General features: G+C 33.7%; 1 protein-coding gene across 1 annotated transcript in view; it reads left to right on the top strand.

Annotated features, from left to right (window-relative positions):
* The window catches only part of LOC114745115 (uncharacterized), a 41,289-nt gene extending 23,379 nt beyond the window's left edge, over nucleotides 1-17,910 (top strand). Inside the window, exons 2-7 of the mRNA XM_028933256.1 lie at nucleotides 13,901-14,062; nucleotides 14,710-14,826; nucleotides 15,662-15,805; nucleotides 16,002-16,166; nucleotides 16,753-17,108; nucleotides 17,278-17,910. Coding sequence (XP_028789089.1) covers nucleotides 13,901-14,062; nucleotides 14,710-14,826; nucleotides 15,662-15,805; nucleotides 16,002-16,166; nucleotides 16,753-17,108; nucleotides 17,278-17,910 — 1,577 coding nt within the window. The remainder of the gene's footprint in view (nucleotides 1-13,900; nucleotides 14,063-14,709; nucleotides 14,827-15,661; nucleotides 15,806-16,001; nucleotides 16,167-16,752; nucleotides 17,109-17,277) is intronic.
* Nucleotides 17,911-18,276: the final 366 nt, after the last annotated feature.

Raw genomic sequence — 18,276 nt, 5'->3', positions numbered from 1 at the left:
GAGGTGGTAACTAGCCATGATTCTGAGATCATCGCCTCCGTCGACTCTGCTCAGCCACTCTTTGGCGCGTCTACTAATGCAGCTCTATTAAATTTTTTTAAGTTCGCAAGACCTATGCCGTGGGTACTTCCTCAACATATTAAGTTCTAAACCATAGGCTTTCGAAGAATGTTGTGCCTATGCCTTACCTCTACCCTTGTTGTCCGGTTTTACAGACGTTGGTCATTGTTGTTTATCACATAGTAGCTTATATATACAGTTGGTGTTTGATCCTGGTCCCTCAATCCTTGTTCAATTCTTAACTACTGATTGGTGGCCATACCTTATACTTTTTGGGTATCATACTTTGGTTTCATCTCTGCAGCATTTTGTTTTGATGGCAAAGAACTACAGAGGCAATGATAAGGATGTTTTTATTGACGTTGCACCTATCTGTGCACTAGTTATGAAACTTGCATCCAAAATTTTGAAGAGTTCTAATGTCTCAGTTACTGATGTGATTAATTTCCAGATAAAAATATTCTGCTGCAACTAATTAACAGTGATTTTTGTTCAACTTTTTCACCTCTTGCTGACAATAAGAGCTCGAATAATTATAAGAGACGCTTGTTAGAATTATTGCATATCAAAGGACTGATTTGAATGGGACACAAGCATTTTGCTAAACATATGCTGTATGCAAACTTTGAACAAGTACCTATGTCAAGTGCCGACGATAAATGGATAATAGAAGGTATTGATGTGGACATTATTGAATTGGTTCTCAGGAACTTCAGTGCATATGCATTATGTTTACATGAGTTTGAAGGTCTTTATCATTGCGGACACCATAACTGTTGGCCAGATGAAACTAGCGTCATTTTTCCACAAGGGGCTAGTACCATTGTGTGTTGCATTGGAAGCCCAAAATGATATTTATATTGCTATGGACTTATATACAAGGACCCATATAAGCAAGTCAATTCTTCAACTTACTTCATTTTGCTTAGGAGCAAGTTTCAATGATTGTCCAGATTGAGCCATGTGGCATTATTGTTGACGAAAAACATCAAGACCATGTTCTACAAGCTTTCAGTTTGATGGTTGAATTGCCTATCGCCCTTGCCATACTACAAGTCACTTATGCTTTCAACACCAATGTAACAGTGATGTTACTTGAAATTATAGTCAGAAATGCACAAGAAAATAGAACAGAAATATGGATGCAAATCTGGTACCGTATAGTTCGAAATTCATCACAGTAAAATCGCAAGAGAGAAATATCAGTTATAGTACTCAAGAACAGTCACAGGGATTCTAAGAAAATAACAGAAATCACATAAAGAAAGAAGAAAGCCACAGGCTCAGAGGGAAAGAGTCACAAGGAGAGAAGGGAAACGAGGGAGATGATGGGGGGGCCTAAGTTCGGCAATTTGTCCCTGACCTCATACTTCCATCTCCAAACCTATTTGGATTCTACCTATTTGGGCCCATGTAAATGAGCTTTCGGCCGATCTCTTTCCATGAAGCCTGCACCAAGTAGTATTGGTTGTGCTGGTTTTTAGATTTGTCTCGAGCCACTCATCAAAGGGGGCTGCCATGAATTGTGAGAGCATGATGGGGGGGCCCTAAGTTCGGCAATTTGTCCCTGACCAGACTCTTTTAGTCAGTTTCGATCAGTTTCGATTACATGCAATTTGTAATAATTGAGCATGATGTGGTCCCGTCTCAATAATAACCCCATGCAAAATAACAAGTGAAAATTAGAGAGAGAGAAGGAGTGATATTGAGTAGAGAGAGGATTATAAAAAAATATAATTATTTAATATGATCAATATTTAAGTATAAATTTAAAAATAGATATTACTCCTATCTCGATCTTCTACGTTGAAGAAAGATACACATAATTGTTCGGCCATGTAAAAATTAAAATTTTATTGGAGAAAATTAATTTTTTTAGTTCTTATGGTTTTAACTCGTTTGTAACTTAATCTTTATAATTTGACTTTATGCAATTTAGTCCTTCTAACTAAAGTATTTTTCAGTTGTAATTTTGCACTCAATAATTTAAAGTACTAGATACACCAAAAAATAATTTGTAGTTTTATAGTGTTGGATACACTAAAAAATAATTTACAGGGTTGGATACTTTCCAAATGTACTTGTCATCTATAATATAAACCTACCTAACACAGTTATCATTAACAAGTGAAATAGTTGACAACTACGCGATCTGCATTGATAAAACATTTTCTACCCACAAAAACCATCATCATTTTCAATCATTCCCACTAAATCATAGTCAAACATAGCAGGCCACCCACCCTATACCTAGAAACAAAGTACCCATTTATTACCCTACCCTACCTTATCCACCCACAATAAAATCCGAACTTAAATTATCAACACGACGTGATGATGAAGGAGATTAATGTTGTGAACCAAAAATATGTTGAGACGGATAAGAAGGAAGCTGTTTCGACTTCAATGACGGTGATGGAGAAGATCATTGACGAACTTCATTTTTTTGGTCTGAAATTTCTTTCTTACTCATAAAGTATATTGGGGGAAGACGCACAAAAATGACTCTTCGTTTCACTTTTTGTTTCTAAGTCATTAAAGACAGAAAAGTAATTATAGCTTTTGATTCTTTTACAATGAGGATTCCTCGGAACTTATAATCTATTTGTGACTTATGAGGGACATTTTTGTAGTATTTATTCTCCCTTAGGACTTTAGTGCCGTTTTCCCAAAAGAAAAGGACTTGCATTTGGGTCGAGGGACATGGCTCAATAAGATCCAAAACGGTCAAAAATTGGGTGACAGAATCTCATATTACTTTAATGCGACTTGAAAATTGAGTGAAGGGAAGAATAATGTCCATGAAAAATAATCTTGACAATGCTTACCCATAATTTTTTTTTTTTGCCGAAGTATACTTATCCATAATTATAGAAGTTATTTAAACATAATTTAATTATTAAATTACAAGGGATGGGAATGAAAACGGGAAAATAGATGGAAGCAGGCATTAATTGGTATTTTCGGTTTATAAAAAAATGTTGATATGTTCTTTGTTTGAACGGAAATATCGACAATTGTTTTATGAAGGGAAAATTGGGGATAAATACCCCATTGAGAAATTAATTGGCAAATGGGACCTAAAGACTTTGTGCAAGTGATCTTCTATTTTTGTGCAACTGATCTTCCATGTGCGTAACTGATTTTCCATGTGCGTGCAACTGATCTTCCGTATGCATGAAACTGATCTTGCGTGGTGTGCAACTGATCTTCCTTGTGTGTAACTGATCTTCCTAGATCCTATTTGCCAATTAATTTCTCAACGGGATATTTATTCCCAATTTTCCCTTGTATAAAACCTAATTCCCTTGTGTAGTTGTAATTGTATCCGGCTGTACAGGTCTTGGTGTATGGACAGTGTATTTCACTTTAAGAATATCAATACAATTCATTTTTGGGTTAAGTTCTGTACTTCAAAATATTTTTTTAGTAGTACTTAATATTTTAAATTAATTTTTAGTATGTCTTGTACTTTAAAGTATTTTTCTTGTAGTACCCAATATCATAAGGTAGTTTTGATGTAATTTTATGCTTAAAGTATTTAGCAATGAACACCCTAGATTTTGGAGAAAATACTTTAAAAACACCAAACGTTATTTTAGGACACTGAATGTCATTTTTCCTTTCCTCTCCCACCGTCCCCTTCAACCAAACATGTCCTTGTTCTTTCTTCTTCTTTTCGGTGAAATCCCAAACGAAAATCAAAGGCAATTTCGTATGAAGCATGAGCAAAAGAGGAAGACCTGCTTTTGGGTCAATAGATTAGGGGAATGGGAATGGCCTCAAAGTCAACAAACACATCATGCTCATCTTCCTTGAGCTTTCTCTTTTCTTTTCTTCTTCTTATCCTTTTTTACTTTTCTTCTTCTTCTTTTATTTGTTCTGTTTTTTGTTTTATTGGTTTGCTCCTTCCTTCTTTGGCTTCGATTTTTTTTTTGTCTGCTTCATCGTTTCCTCATTTCCTCCTTTATTTTATTTTTAATCATTCCGTGCATTCACATTAATATACTTTTAACCAATATTTTGTTGAGAAAAGACAAACAAATTTAAACTTTTCGAGTTAAATTGAAGTGATGTGTTTGGGAAAGAGGGAATAGAGATTATAGTTATAATTTATGAAAATAAGACTAGGCCAAAACACCATCAAAAGAAAGGTTAAAAAAACCGGATTAGTCCGTAGACTGGCCAATCAGCTAGTCTTCCGGTCCAATTCATCACCTAAACAGGGAAAAAGTGAATTGGTACGAGCGGAATTACCCGGTGTGAACTAGGAGTAACCCATGTAAACTAGTGGGTTTGAGCGAGTTATCTAGTTCAATATTTTTCACTTGCTCACAATATGTAAGATTTCTAAGAAAGAAGAAAAAAGTTCATCAGGAAAAGAGGAAAACGGAAAAAGAGGGAGAGGGAGAAAAAAAAGAAAACAGAGGAAGAAATGTAAAAAATAATTTACTACTATAAAGAACCTAATTGTTAAATTAATTTAGATCTTAAATACAAGATTTATTTCTCATATTTATTAATTTTTTCTAAATTATTTCTGTAAATACTCCATCAACCATAATCAAGTAAGAGAAGAAGGATATTAAAAAAAAAGATTATAGTGTTTTAGAAAAAATATGTTCTATTTCTTATAATTAGTTAACTTACTTAACTTTCTTAATTTAATCAAATTAGTTAAATAGGTCTTATATTAAGGAACAAGTATAAATGAGAAGTAGTGAAGAATCAAGATGAAAAATTAAGCGGAAAAGGTTCTTTCGGAAAAAATGGAGAGAGCAGGGAGCTCCAACGAGGCCACGATCTCGGGATTCAAAATGACAACGAAGGGAAAAGGCATTGATGACAGCTGAGTTAGCGTGTTGCAGGCACTGCAAGCACCTTTTTCATCCTTTTTCTTGTTTTCGAAAGCTACTCAGGGGATCCGGATCTTCCCAGCGGCCATTTTCTCCTTTTACCTAAGAAGCTTAATATCCTACCCGTCCAGTTGATCGGATAGCCTGCATAAAGACATCTCATGAAACTTTTTAGAATCGCATCTGAACCATCCATCTTGATATAATCTTGGCCGTTCATTTAATTGCATATTCTGCGAAATCCCTTCGGGGTTCAGAGTGCCATTTTCCGTCAAAGTTCCACCCCCGGGCAATGCAGACAGGAAGCTCCGTCGTCCCGTCACCCATCGTTGGAGAATATGAGAGAATCTCCATAGCTTTGCTGAAAGTAGTTTATTCAGGTATCCACATTACATCTCTTCCTCCATATCTTTCCCCTCCTTTTCCATCCCTCTCCTCCTCATTCTTGACGGTTGAATGCCCAAGTAAGCAGACGTTCTTTCCAGAAAATTAGCACTGTTGTTGCATTTAAATTAGAATCTTTTGTATGCTGCTGTTAAAATCTAAGATGACCTGTGCTGCTATGGGCGTATAAGCTAAGCAATTGTGCTAAGATTCTTTAAAGCATAATTTTTGTTCTAATTTTCACATAGAGTTTCTTTTTGGTTTGCATCGTATGATAATTTCATGGAACTATTATATTTTTCATTTATTTCCCCCATGATAAGCCATCCTGGCTTTGTATTGGAGAACTTATAGTCTAAAAGAAGTTTGCACAATTTCAATGACGTCGATAGGTTGAAATTATTTGCCTGGATTAGCATTATTTCATTGCTTTACTCTGTTTCCTGTGGATATTTCTGTATTTATTGAATCAAGTTATTTGGCACTTTATTGGATATCTTCTATCTCTTTCATGATTGTTTTGGAAAATGGAGAGAAGATGTGCAGTGCTCAATTAAAAGCATGATAGCAGAGCAAATTAGTCAAGGATTGTTTAATTTCTTCCTCTATAAATATGGAATGGGATTTATCTTGCTAATAAATAGCATTGTACAGCCTGACTTAACAAAAGAGGTTCAACTTATGATAACTCAGAGAGTTTAAATCTATTTGAGAACAATAAGATGCCTGTAAAGTAACAAATAAAGAGACTATATATATTTTTCAAACTCTTTGCCTGTAACAGCATTACATGAAACATTGCTATTATTTCTTATTAAATTAAAAAAAAAGCGTAGGTTTGAAAAGTATATTAAATTGACAAGTACGGCAAGGATTAGAAATATACCAGAATTTTACATTTCTATTATTTCTTATTCCCAAGATTGACTGCTTTTACGAAATTGTAGACGTGCACAGAAGGAAAAGAATTAAGAGCTTTCTATTTCCTAATTTATATTTCCAAGACATTGTTTGGATAAATATTTATTACAAGAAGGAAAATAGAGTTGTGTTCAGATATATTTCAGAGAAGGGAAACATGATCGATTATGTTTAGGTCCATCTTCGTCAGTCCATTACCTTGAGCATATTTTCTACAACAACTTTGAATGCGATGGATGTTAGAATAGTTATAATATTATGTGTATGATGAATCTTTTAATTTGCATTTTGCTTTTGTAAAATTCATGAGTGTTTAGAGAGATTATAACTGGAGATAACGGGGAAAAAAAAAAGATATTTTGAGAACTTTGATATTGTTTCAGATTTACTCCTTTAATCCTATTTATAAGTCATTCTCAACATATTTTACACATGCCAATAAAAACCTTCTCATTTAAAAATCAATACTTTTTCAACTTTATCCCTATTTAATATACAATATACCACATGTGAACAAAGTCAACAAATCTAGCACACAATAATATGATTTAGATCGACAACAGTATTTTTTTCGGGTGAAAGTCAACAATATGTTTTTAAAAAAAAATGCAATGCCCATTTGCAAATTATTTTTAAAAAATAAATCTAATCGAACTGAAATGAAATATATAAATATGAGGTTGTTATTTACATAAAAACATATGAGTCGCGTTTATATATATTAACCCTTTGAGGTTGTTGTTTTGATGTGGTCTGATTTTCATAAATTATAAATATATTTCCTAGTCATGTCATTTTAATTTAGGAAAAATCTCAACAAAAAAAAAACCTCTAAAATTTCAAAATCTCAAGTCAGAAATGACTACAAAAATGTGTTGTCATTTGTTTTTCAAATGTTGTCAATTGTTAGTAAAGTATTGGAAACAAAATTGATCTAGAATTTTGAAATGCAAGAGTACTTTTCTGGGATTCTTCTCTTAATTTAACTTGAAGATTTTAAATTTATTTTTATTTTTTCAAATATTGGTTAAATAGATTAATTTGAATGTACGGCAAGATTAAAAGTATACTTGACCCATTATTTAAGTTCCATTTCTACGGACCCTTTGGTTGCGACATCAGGGAAGTAAACGTTTACGAAAGGGAAAGAATTAAGAATGTGTTTGGCTTGATGGATTTAGATTTTAAATTTAAAATATTTTGTTTAGGTAGTGCAAAAATGAGCTTGGAAATCCTCGTCACTTAGGTGGGAATTACTTAACTGATCTTTCAGCAGAATGAAAAATCACTATGAGGTGTTAATGAATAAATATAATCATGAAAAAGATCTCACAACAAATGAATAATATGGACACTGGCATCATTTTTTTTTTTGCCAAAATTTGTTGCGTTGATCACCAGCTTGTGAGATTTTCCCCCCCTTGTAATTACGTTCGTTTTTTAGAATCTCAAAGTGGTTTTTTCTAAGATATAATTTGTGCCAGGAAGTTATTGGTTTTCTCTATTAATGTTTTTTTTTTTGGGAGTGAAGGTTTTCTGTATTAGTATTGCTATAATATGAAATGTGACAATCATTCGCCAGCCGTCTATTAGCTATATAAAATATTCTTCTCAAGTTTAATTTAGTCCATTAAGTTTAAAAGAGTATGTTTAGTCCCTTATCTTAACAGCTTTAGTCTTAAGGAAAAATTGATAAGTTAGCAAATTTAAATAGTGACTTTGCACTTAGATATCATTTTTACTTTTTAAAATTTAAGAATTTAGGGAATTAATTATATGATAAAATATTTAAAATATTAAAATATGAAAAAGTTAAGCATCTGCAAATATCATAATATTAAAGAATTAAAATTTAGAGTATAGTTTTTTCTTGGACTGAAAAAAATACTTTCTTAACATTTATTTGTAGAGTCACTATTTAAATTTGCTGAGAAAACATTTTTGTTAAATGAGACTGACAGTATTCAGATCAAGAAATTTAAAATACATTTTTTAAACTTAAGGGATAAAAGTAAAACTTGACGAAAATTTAGAGAACCAAAGATATGTAAGAATCACCGTTATAAAGAATATTTAAATAAAATAATATTTAACCGATGACGAGGCAGTTTTTAAGATTAAGTATTTCTAGAACAAGTTATTTTTCAATTACCCAAAATTCTGAAGAATACCGAGTTGAAGTGAATGTGAAATTGAGCTTCAACTTCTAAGTTTTTTCAGCATATAACTCCACATAATAGAACCTAACTGAGATAGCTTCCGTCGCTGAATAAGGATTTCTTAAGTAGGATGTTGCATTCTTGGGTATTCAATTAAAGTCTTGAGACTGATCTCATAACTGCACTTACAAAAACAAAACTATAGGTGCCAAACTAATGTCCAATTTTCGTTGGCAAATTAAAATAATGTTTAACATTTACCTATATTAAATACACCATGCGTCTGTATATAAACTAATAAAGACCATTGACCATTCCGAAAAGAAGGATGGCCCAAAAAAAGTAGAAAGCACCAACATTAAAATAAGCATTTAAATAACTTTAAAATGGAAAATCATCTTCCTATGTTTAATTAAACTAGCAAGTTAAAAACATGATTAACTGGATTCCAGGAAAAGGGGAGGGCAATTTTTTTTTTTAAAAAAAAACACCATTTATCAGCTTTTTAGAGTTTGGAAAGTAGCCAAAGATACACATGCACCTTCCAAGAAGCGTACAAATAGTATGCTTTAAACAAATCCAGCACACAATAACAAGATTTAGATCGTCCAACAGTATGTTTTAAAAAAATGCAATGCTCGTTTGTAAAGTATTAAAAAAATAAATTTATTCGAACTAAGATGAAATATATAAATATGAGGTTGTTGTTTACATAAAAACATATGAGTCGTGTTTATATATATCAACCCCTTGAGGATTTTGTTTTGATGTGGTCTGATTTTCATAAATTATAAATATATTTCCTAATCACGTCATTTTAATTTAGGAAAATCCCAAACAAATATTCTTAAAATTTCAAATTTTCAAATTCGGAATGGCTACAAAAATGTGTTGTTATTTGCTTGTCAAATGCTGTCAATTGTTAGTAAAGTGTTGTAAACAAAATTGATTTATTTCTGGGATTCTTCTCTTAATTTAACATGAAGAGTTTAAATTTATTTGTATTTTTTTCAAATATTGGTTAAATAGATTAATTTGAATGTACGGCAAGATTAAAAGTATACTCGACCCATTATTTGAGTTCCATTTCTACGGACCCTTTGGTTACGACATCCGGGAAGTAAACGTTTACGAAAGGGAAAGAATTAAGAATGTGTTTGGCTTGATGGATTTAGATTTTAAATTTAAAATATTTTGTTTAGGTGGAGCAAAATAAAACTTATGAGTCATGAAGTTGTGGGAAAAAGTGATGGAATATAGATTGAGGTTAGAGACTTCTATTTCGGAAAACCAATTTGGATTTATGCCAGGGAGATCCACATCGGAAGCAATCTATTTACTAAGGGGGTTAATGGAAAGATATAGAAGTAAAAGAAGAGATTTACATATGGTTTTTATTGACCTGGAAAAGGCTTATGATCGTGTGCCAAGAGAAGTATTGTGGAAGGCTTTGGAAAAGAAAGGTGTACGGGTTGCGTATATCAAAGTCATACAAGATATGTATAAGGCGGTAACTACCAGTGTAAGGACGCCTGGGGGGGAGACAAAGGACTTCCCTATTAAGATTGGCCTACATCAGGGATCCTCTTTGAGTCCGTACTTGTTCAACATTGTTCTGGATGTTCTAACTAAACCTGTTCAAGAAAGAATCCCTAAGTCCATGCTCTTCGCGGATGATATAGTTCTTATGGCGGAATCAAAAGAAGAAATTAACACTAGTTTGGAGTTATGGAGAAGGACTTTGGAGTCGAAAGGTTTCCGTTTGAGTAGGAACAAAACAGAATATATGCATTGTGATTTTGGAGGGAGGCAAGGTAATAGGGATTTGGAGGTGAGGATGGGAGAGCAAATTATTCCTCAAGTATCAAAGTTTAAATACCTAGGATCCATTATACAGGAGGATGGGGAAATTGATGGAGACATTTCTCATAGAATACAAGCTGGCTGGTTAAAGTGGAGGAAAGCTACCGGAGTTATTTGCGATAAGAAGGTACCTGAGAAACTTAAAGGAAAATTTTATCGGACTGCTATAAGACCAGCTATGATGTATGGTAGTGAATGTTGGGCAATAAAGGGAAAACAAGAGCACAAAGTCGGAGTAGCAGAAATGAGGATGTTGAGATGGATGTGTGGTCATACAAGAAAAGATAGGATTCGAAATGAAAAGATCAGGACAAGAGTCGGTGTGGCACCTATCCAAGAGAAAATGGTTGAAAATCGCTTAAGATGATTTGGACATGTGCAGAGAAGGCCTTTGGAGGCCCCGGTGAGGAGGGTGGATCAAACAAGATGGAGTCCCATAAAAAGAGGCAGGGGAAGACCGAGAAGAACGCTGAATGAGGTCATTGAACGAGACCTCCTAATCAACAACATATCTAAGGATTGGGTTGTTGACAGAGCACGATGGCGTCGTGTGATTCATGTAGCCGACCCCACCTAGTGGGATAAGGCTTGTTGTTTGTTTGTTTGTTTAGGTGGAGCAAAAATGAGTTTGGAAATCCTCGTTACTTAGGTGGGAATTACTTAACTGATCTTTCAGCAGAGTGAAAAATCACTATGAGATGTTAATGAATAAATGTAATCATGAAAAAGATCTCACAACAAATGAATAATATGGACATTGGCATCATTTTTTGTTCCAAAATTTGTTGTTGTATGTTGATCACTAGCTTGTGAGATTTTTTTTTTCCCTTGTAATTACGTTCGTTTCTTAGAATCTCAAAGTGGTTTTTTTCTAAGATATAATTTGTGCCGGGAAGTTATTGGTTTTCTATATTAAGCTGTTTCTTATGGGAATGAAGGTTTTCTGTGTCAGTATTGCTATAATATGAAATGTGATAATCATTCACCAGCCGTCTATTAGCTATATAAAAACATTCGGGCATTACTAGTTAACATCTTGACCATGACTAGTCAATATATTTTCAAGTGATATTAATAGATAACTCTTAATATAAAAACATATATTTTGCCATCTAATATAAAAACATATTGGATCATTATCAGTTAATATTCTTCTCAAGTTTAATTTAGTCCATTAAGTTTAAAACGTATGCTTAGTACCCTTATTTTAACACCTTTAGTCTTAAGGAAAAATTGATAAATTAGCAAATTTAAATAGTGACTTTGCAATTAAATATCATTTTTTATATTTTAAAATTTAAGAATTTAACGAATTAAATATATGATAAAGTATTAAAAATATTAAAATATTAAAGAGATCTACAAAAATGATAATATTAAAGAATTAAAATTTAGAGTATGGTTTTTTGTTGGACTGAAACAAAAAATACTTTGTTAACAGTTAATTATAGAGTCACCATTTAAACTTGCTGAGTAAACATTTTTGTTAAATAAGACTAACAGAGTTAAGACAAAGAAATTTAAAATACACTTTTTAAATTTAAGGGATACAAGTGAAACTTAACGAAAATGCAGAGAACCAAACATATCTAAAATGCATATATTTTAGGAGAATCATCTTTATAGAGATTATTCAAATAAAATAATATTAACAAAATGCAAACCAGCTGATGAACTGGAGAGCACCAGAGAATTACCTTTGTGGCTAATCTTGTAAAATGCATATATTTTAGGAGAATGATCTTTACAGAGATTATTCAAATAAAATAATATTAACAATATGCAAACCAGCCGAACTGGAAAGCACCCGAGAATTAACTTTGTGGCTAATCTTGTAAAATGCATATATTTTAGGAGAATCATCTTTATAGAGATTATTCAAATAAAATAAGATTAACAAAATGCAAACCAGCTGAACTGGAGAGCACTAGGGAATTAACTTTGTGGCCATTGTTGTACAATGCATATATTTAAGGAGGAGAATAATCTTTATAAAGATTATTCAAATAAAATAATATTAACAATAAGCAAACCAGCTGAACTGGAAAGCACCAGAGAATTAACTTTGTGGCTAATCTTGAACTATACTGGAAACGGTGGCTTAGCGAATTAGAATGAACCAGTCTTTAAGAAAAACAAAACAACAAAACAAGAAGAGAAAACAACGAAGAAGACTACAGAAAATCGTAGGCAAAGAAGAAGAGGTAGCAAAGTTAAAAAAAGAACAAATGGAAGAAGAAGAAAAGACAAGAGAAAGCGCGAGGAAGAAGACAACGATATGGTGCCCTTATTATTGTTTCTTTTCTTTATTTTAATCCCAAATCTGTAGTCGCTTGCCTCGTTATACCTCCTCTCTTCAAAAGCTTTTGACCTGAGGCTATTCCCATTCCTCACGCTGATCAATACTCACAATCTCTTTTTTTTACTCATATCTCTTTCCGTGCGTATTCCCATTCTTTTTTTGCTCTTTCTTCATTCGCGTTTTTGCTGACGGGTTGTTGAAGTTGAAATTTCCTTGAATTTTCGTCTGGGAAGAAAGATTAAGGAGGATGTATGGTCTGCTTGGTTACTATATAATGCCTCTTTGTTTTGCTCTCTTCTCCACGCTCATCTCTGCTTCTTTAAGATTTGGTCTGGGTGAAGTTAAAATCTCATTCTCCTATTTCTTTAATTTAGTAAGCCTCTGCTTCTTTCACATCATTAACTTCTTCTTCTTCGTTGTTGTTGGTTGCATTTTTCTCCCTCTTCATTCATCTTCTCTTTCTTTAAGTTCCCCCCCCCCCTCTTTTAGGTGTCATGGTAATTACATTTTGTTTTTGGAGGTTCTTGTTGACATCATATAAATTTAATCTGCCAAGGGCTTAATCATGTATATATTTTCTATATGTGGTAGTCTTGTTTGATACGCTCCAACTTTTTATATAGCCTTTATATATATATATATATGCATATTGTAATTTAATTACATCATTTGAATAGAGTTTGCAAGAGACAATGAGTTCGTCAGTTGGTTCCCTGGAAGAAAAATTGGAGAAACTACGAAGGGATATTAGAAGAGGTAAGTGGCCAGACGTATTTGAAACATACAAGCAAGAAAGGGCACTCCGCACGGCCAAGATAACAGCGATGGGAGACACTATGTTACACATGGCTGTCTCTGATGAGGAAGAGCAGGTGGTAACAAAAATGGTGGAGTTGTTAGTTCTTGAAGAGCAAGTTCGTGCCCAGAATCATGTGGTGGTTACGGTGGATGGACACGGCGAGGGGAGTCAGAACATGAACATCATTCTTGGGGCTAAGAATGATAGGAACAACACTCCTTTACATTTAGCAGCAACAATGGGAAATGTTAAAATGTGCAAGAAAATGGGTGGCGTAGATGTAGAACCCTCCTTAATTGCTCGCCGCAATGTTGCTGGCGAAACGCCCCTTTTTCTAGCAGCTCTAAATGGCAACAAAGAAGCTTTTCTTTGGCTTCATTATCAGTATATGAGAAGCAGTGGTGTTTCTTCAACTAACATTGCTCACTGCATAAGGGACAACGACGATACAATTCTTCACTGTGCAATTGCAGAAGGGCATATTGGTAAATCTAAACTAACATTCACCCTTTCTTATATTGTTAATGTACTTATGGCTAAGTATTGCTAAGTGCAGATGTGGCAATTGAAATTGTTCACCTTTATAAAGATCATCTGAAAGAGATGATGATGCGTAACAAGGAAGGGTTGTCTCCCCTTCATCTTCTAGGAGCAAAGCGTTCAGCTTTCAAAAGTACTGCCCTCCTTGGACGATCAGTCTTTGTTCGTCTAATTTGTCGTAAGTTCTATGCTGTCCATCAAGGAAATGCAACGTGTATACATATATGTGTGTCTCTAATTTCATACTTGAATTTCATCTGTTGCGTTTCAAGCTTCCTATAACAACGATTGAAAATACCATTTTATAATGTTGAATATGGTTGATATTGACAATAGGCCCGTCCAGAGTACAAATATCGCCATACAAATAAACAAATTAGCTTAGATATGCAAACTTTTATGGAAATAGCTCATAAATGTTAACTTTATAAACTTTCCCATATCAAAGATCAAGTAAAACAATTTCTAGAATCTACTACCTCTGGTCCTTAATATAAGACCCTATTTGACTTTTATTTTGGTTCTAAATATAAGACCCCAATCCACTTTGTCTCTCATTTATACATTTTTTTCCAAAGTAGCCCTTCTAATAATGATAGTTCTAGTTAATACACTTGATTAGCAAGGATATTTTGGGAAAGACAACACCTATTTAGGACAAATAACTAACTCAACTTACTTCTTTAATCTCTTCAAATTAGTCAACTGGTTCTTATAATTAGGACCGGATGTAGTATCTCATATTAAAAACTGGAGGGACTATATTATACCATACACACACACACACACACATATAATACGGGTGTGGCTTGCATGTCTGGGAAGGGGTTTTAAGAGTTAAGAAGAAGAAGCACGCCACGACGATGGAAGAATTGGAGAAACGTGAAGGCGAACTATGCGTCAGGGACCTCTTGCGCGCATCTGTCAACAACTTTGTTAGAGGTAAGCATGATTTATTACAAGCATTATTGTTCTTAATTAAGTTCCTCAGTTGTCATTCCTCCATTGCAATTATAATTTTTTGGTGCTCTCATATATTTATGTGTGTGTGTGTGTCCGAAAAGAATCAAATCCTATATTTTTCAAAATCAAAGTAATGATGTATTGGATATGTTTCTGTAAATTTATTAAGAGCAAGTTTTATAATGCTGAATATGGTTGAGCTTTCTCGAATGTTGTATACAGTCTCATTTCAACAACAAAAACACACTCTTCTCAAGAGTGCAAATATGTATATTGCTTTTTGTCAAAAAAAATTGTCATCATGCTTTTTATATTCATTGTGTTGTATATTATAAAAATAATAATATGTGTGTGGCTTAGCTTGTTTATTTGGAACTTGGAAGGGTTTTTAAGAGTTAAGAAAAATAAGCATGCCACGACGAGGGAAGCATTGGAACGACGTGAACTCCAACTATGCACCGGGGTCCTGTGGCATGCGTTGTATGATTATGCTGAAAGTAAGTATGATTTACGAGCATGGTTGAAAAAGATGGGTGCCCCCAAAGCCTTTTGTATCCCATTAATATTACACACACAGTATAAACCAAACTACTTGAAACTGCGAGAAAGACCAGGTCTAACGATGACCCATATACATGACAAAATTGAATCGTGTAGTTACTTTGTCATAGGCTTTTCCAACATATGAATATTTCTTTTAAGTTCAACAAAAAATTTACATTAACAAAATTTAAAGGGCGATTATCAATTATTAGTGTTTGGGAATCAAATGGTACATGGTTTATTCATACATTTTTCTTTCTCATATTTGCAGATCGTCTTGATGATGATCATGACGACGATGAAGAATGCTCTTTGGCCATGATGATTGGGGATACACTTTTGTGTCTGCTTGTGGCTTTGATTTTGTCTCCTCTAGGCGTCCTAATGATCTTTGAGGATTTTTGTTTATTAGCAGGTAACACGCAATGGCCACTTTTCTTTCTCTCTTTTCATATTTGCTTTTAATTCGATCTAGAGTTGAATAGAAGTCATTTTGAACATATATATTTTATTTCGCTTATATATAAATATAAATTACTTTTAAGTAATTAATTTTTTCCAAAAAATTTTGTCCTTACTGACTTATGTACTGGTCATGAATATATTCATAGAGAGGTGGCTGCGTCGGATACGAAAAATGAAGGAGAAGCACACATGGTCGCTTCAAATAATGAACGAACTTCTTCAACATGCTTCTGAGGAAGATATGTCACAAATAATATCAAGAACCACCTCTGAGCAGCTTTCACTTCTCCAGCAACCAGAACAGAGTTATGGTATAAAACTTCATGACAACTGGAAGATGTTAGTTTATAAAGCATTCTTATTATACTTTTCATATATAGAACTTGATATTATTGAATCATAAATCATTCTTCACCTGCAATGGTTGCAAAATGTCTCCCGACAAATTTTTGACACATTTGTGAACTTTTTTTTTTAATCGCCAAAAGATAAAATAGTAAATTACATCTAGGGATGTTCTCTAGTTCCTTTGAATTTTGACGAATACTCATATATAAGATTAGACCAATCCCTCATTCGATTTTCTAGGATGTTTATTTATGAACATGTTGTGATGCTATGGGTTCAAGACTCAATACTTTCAGCTGTTACTCATCCAGTCATTCCTTTCTCATCCTTAATAATAATATAAATATGTATATATATGTATATATGTGTGTTCGTTGTTCACAATATATATATGTGCACGCACACACACTCTTCCAATGATAGTCGTATGCATAAGTGTGTATACATGTTATGGTAAATATTACGACTGTATTTTCTTTGGAAAAAAAATCACGCAATTATAAACTAATTAATGTTGTGATTTGGACTGTGCATGGCGTTGGCGGATAGAGAGGGAGTCAATGGCGATGCCACCATCTGGTACAATAACAATTGAGACACCCTTAATGATTGCCGTGAAGAATGGTGTGGTGGAAATGGTGAAGAGGATTTTGAAGTTCTTTCCATCAAGTATCAAGGATGTGAATATTAAGGGGAAAAATGTAGTTATGCTGGCAGTAGAACATAGGCAAACGAAGGTATTCTGGTTTTTGTGCAAACAAAAAAGGCTAAGTGAAAGTCTGTTTTGGCAAGTAGATAAAGAGGAAAATAATGCATTGCACTTGGCAGCAAGGCTTGGAGTGGAGGCTGATTGGCTAAATCCTGGGGAAGAATTCATTATGTCAAGAGAAATCAATTGGTTTGAGGTGCGTGTCTCTATATTTGTTCTACTTTTTTATTGATGAGGTTAACAACTAAGAAATTCTTAATGATTAATAAATTAAAGCCTGTCACTGTTGAAGTTGAGTTGGCGTTTATTTGATATCAAAATATATAAACTTGTAAGTAGAGGTATATGTATATATGGTGATGCAGTTTGTGAAGGATTCATTGCCCCCTGATTTGTTGAAGAGATATAATAGGAAAATGGAGACCCCAGATGATATCTTCAAAGAGAGTCACAAAGAACTTATGAAAAGCGAGAGCAAGTGGGCGACTAAAACCTCACTAGCATGTTTTATGGCATCAACCCTAGTTGCATCCGCAGCCTTCACCACATGCACCAATGTGCCAGGTGGTTATGATAACAAGGGCTATGCAATCCATAGGAACAAACCAGGATTCCAAAAGTTTAGAGACTATTCATTTTCGGCCCTCTTCTTATCCCTCATTTCCACTGTCAGCTTCCTGTCTATAGTTGCTTCTCCTTCCCAATATGTTCACTCTTGGAGATACATTCCTTCCAGGCTTCACGGTGGCATGCTCGTTATGTTCGCCTCCATTGTTCTTATGTGGGTCTCTTTCTGTGCTGGTAATTTTGTCACGCCTGATAAGGACAATCAAACATTGCACCTTGTTTTTCTAAAATACTGTGTGTCCTCATTGGAGATCATCCTTTTGGTTATCATGCAACTCCCCGCATTGTCTCTTCTTGACCTGATTCCTGGCCCTAGACGCAAGGACACTCGTCCCGTTGAGTACCGAAGGACCAACAATACAGATATTTAAAAGCTTTTGTATGTTGATTTGATGTTTTTATTTCTTTTCTGTTTGTATTATGTAGTACTATGCGTGACCATATCTCCCTCCTTCATACTGTAGTTTTAGTTTTATAATTATTATATTTTTTCCACCTCACTTATATATGACTTAACCCTATTGAGTAATTTAATTAATTGAATCAATTAATTTAACTATTGGGATAATCATCACCTGCAAATGTTATTATGATGCCAAAATGTGAATGAGTATGAGTTAATGTGAAAATTTTTACATTGGATGAAGTTGGGATTAACAAGAAAAATATAATAAAATGTAATGACTCATAAATTCAAACCTTAAACTTATGAAAAGGAAGAGTCAGTGCTCCGAAGG

Source organism: Neltuma alba, unplaced genomic scaffold, assembly GCF_004799145.2.
Source record: "Neltuma alba isolate B1F8T4 unplaced genomic scaffold, ASM479914v2 tig00004532_pilon, whole genome shotgun sequence".
NCBI classification, from domain to species: Eukaryota; Viridiplantae; Streptophyta; class Magnoliopsida; order Fabales; family Fabaceae; genus Neltuma; species Neltuma alba.
This window is presented reverse-complemented; position numbering and strand designations above follow the sequence as displayed.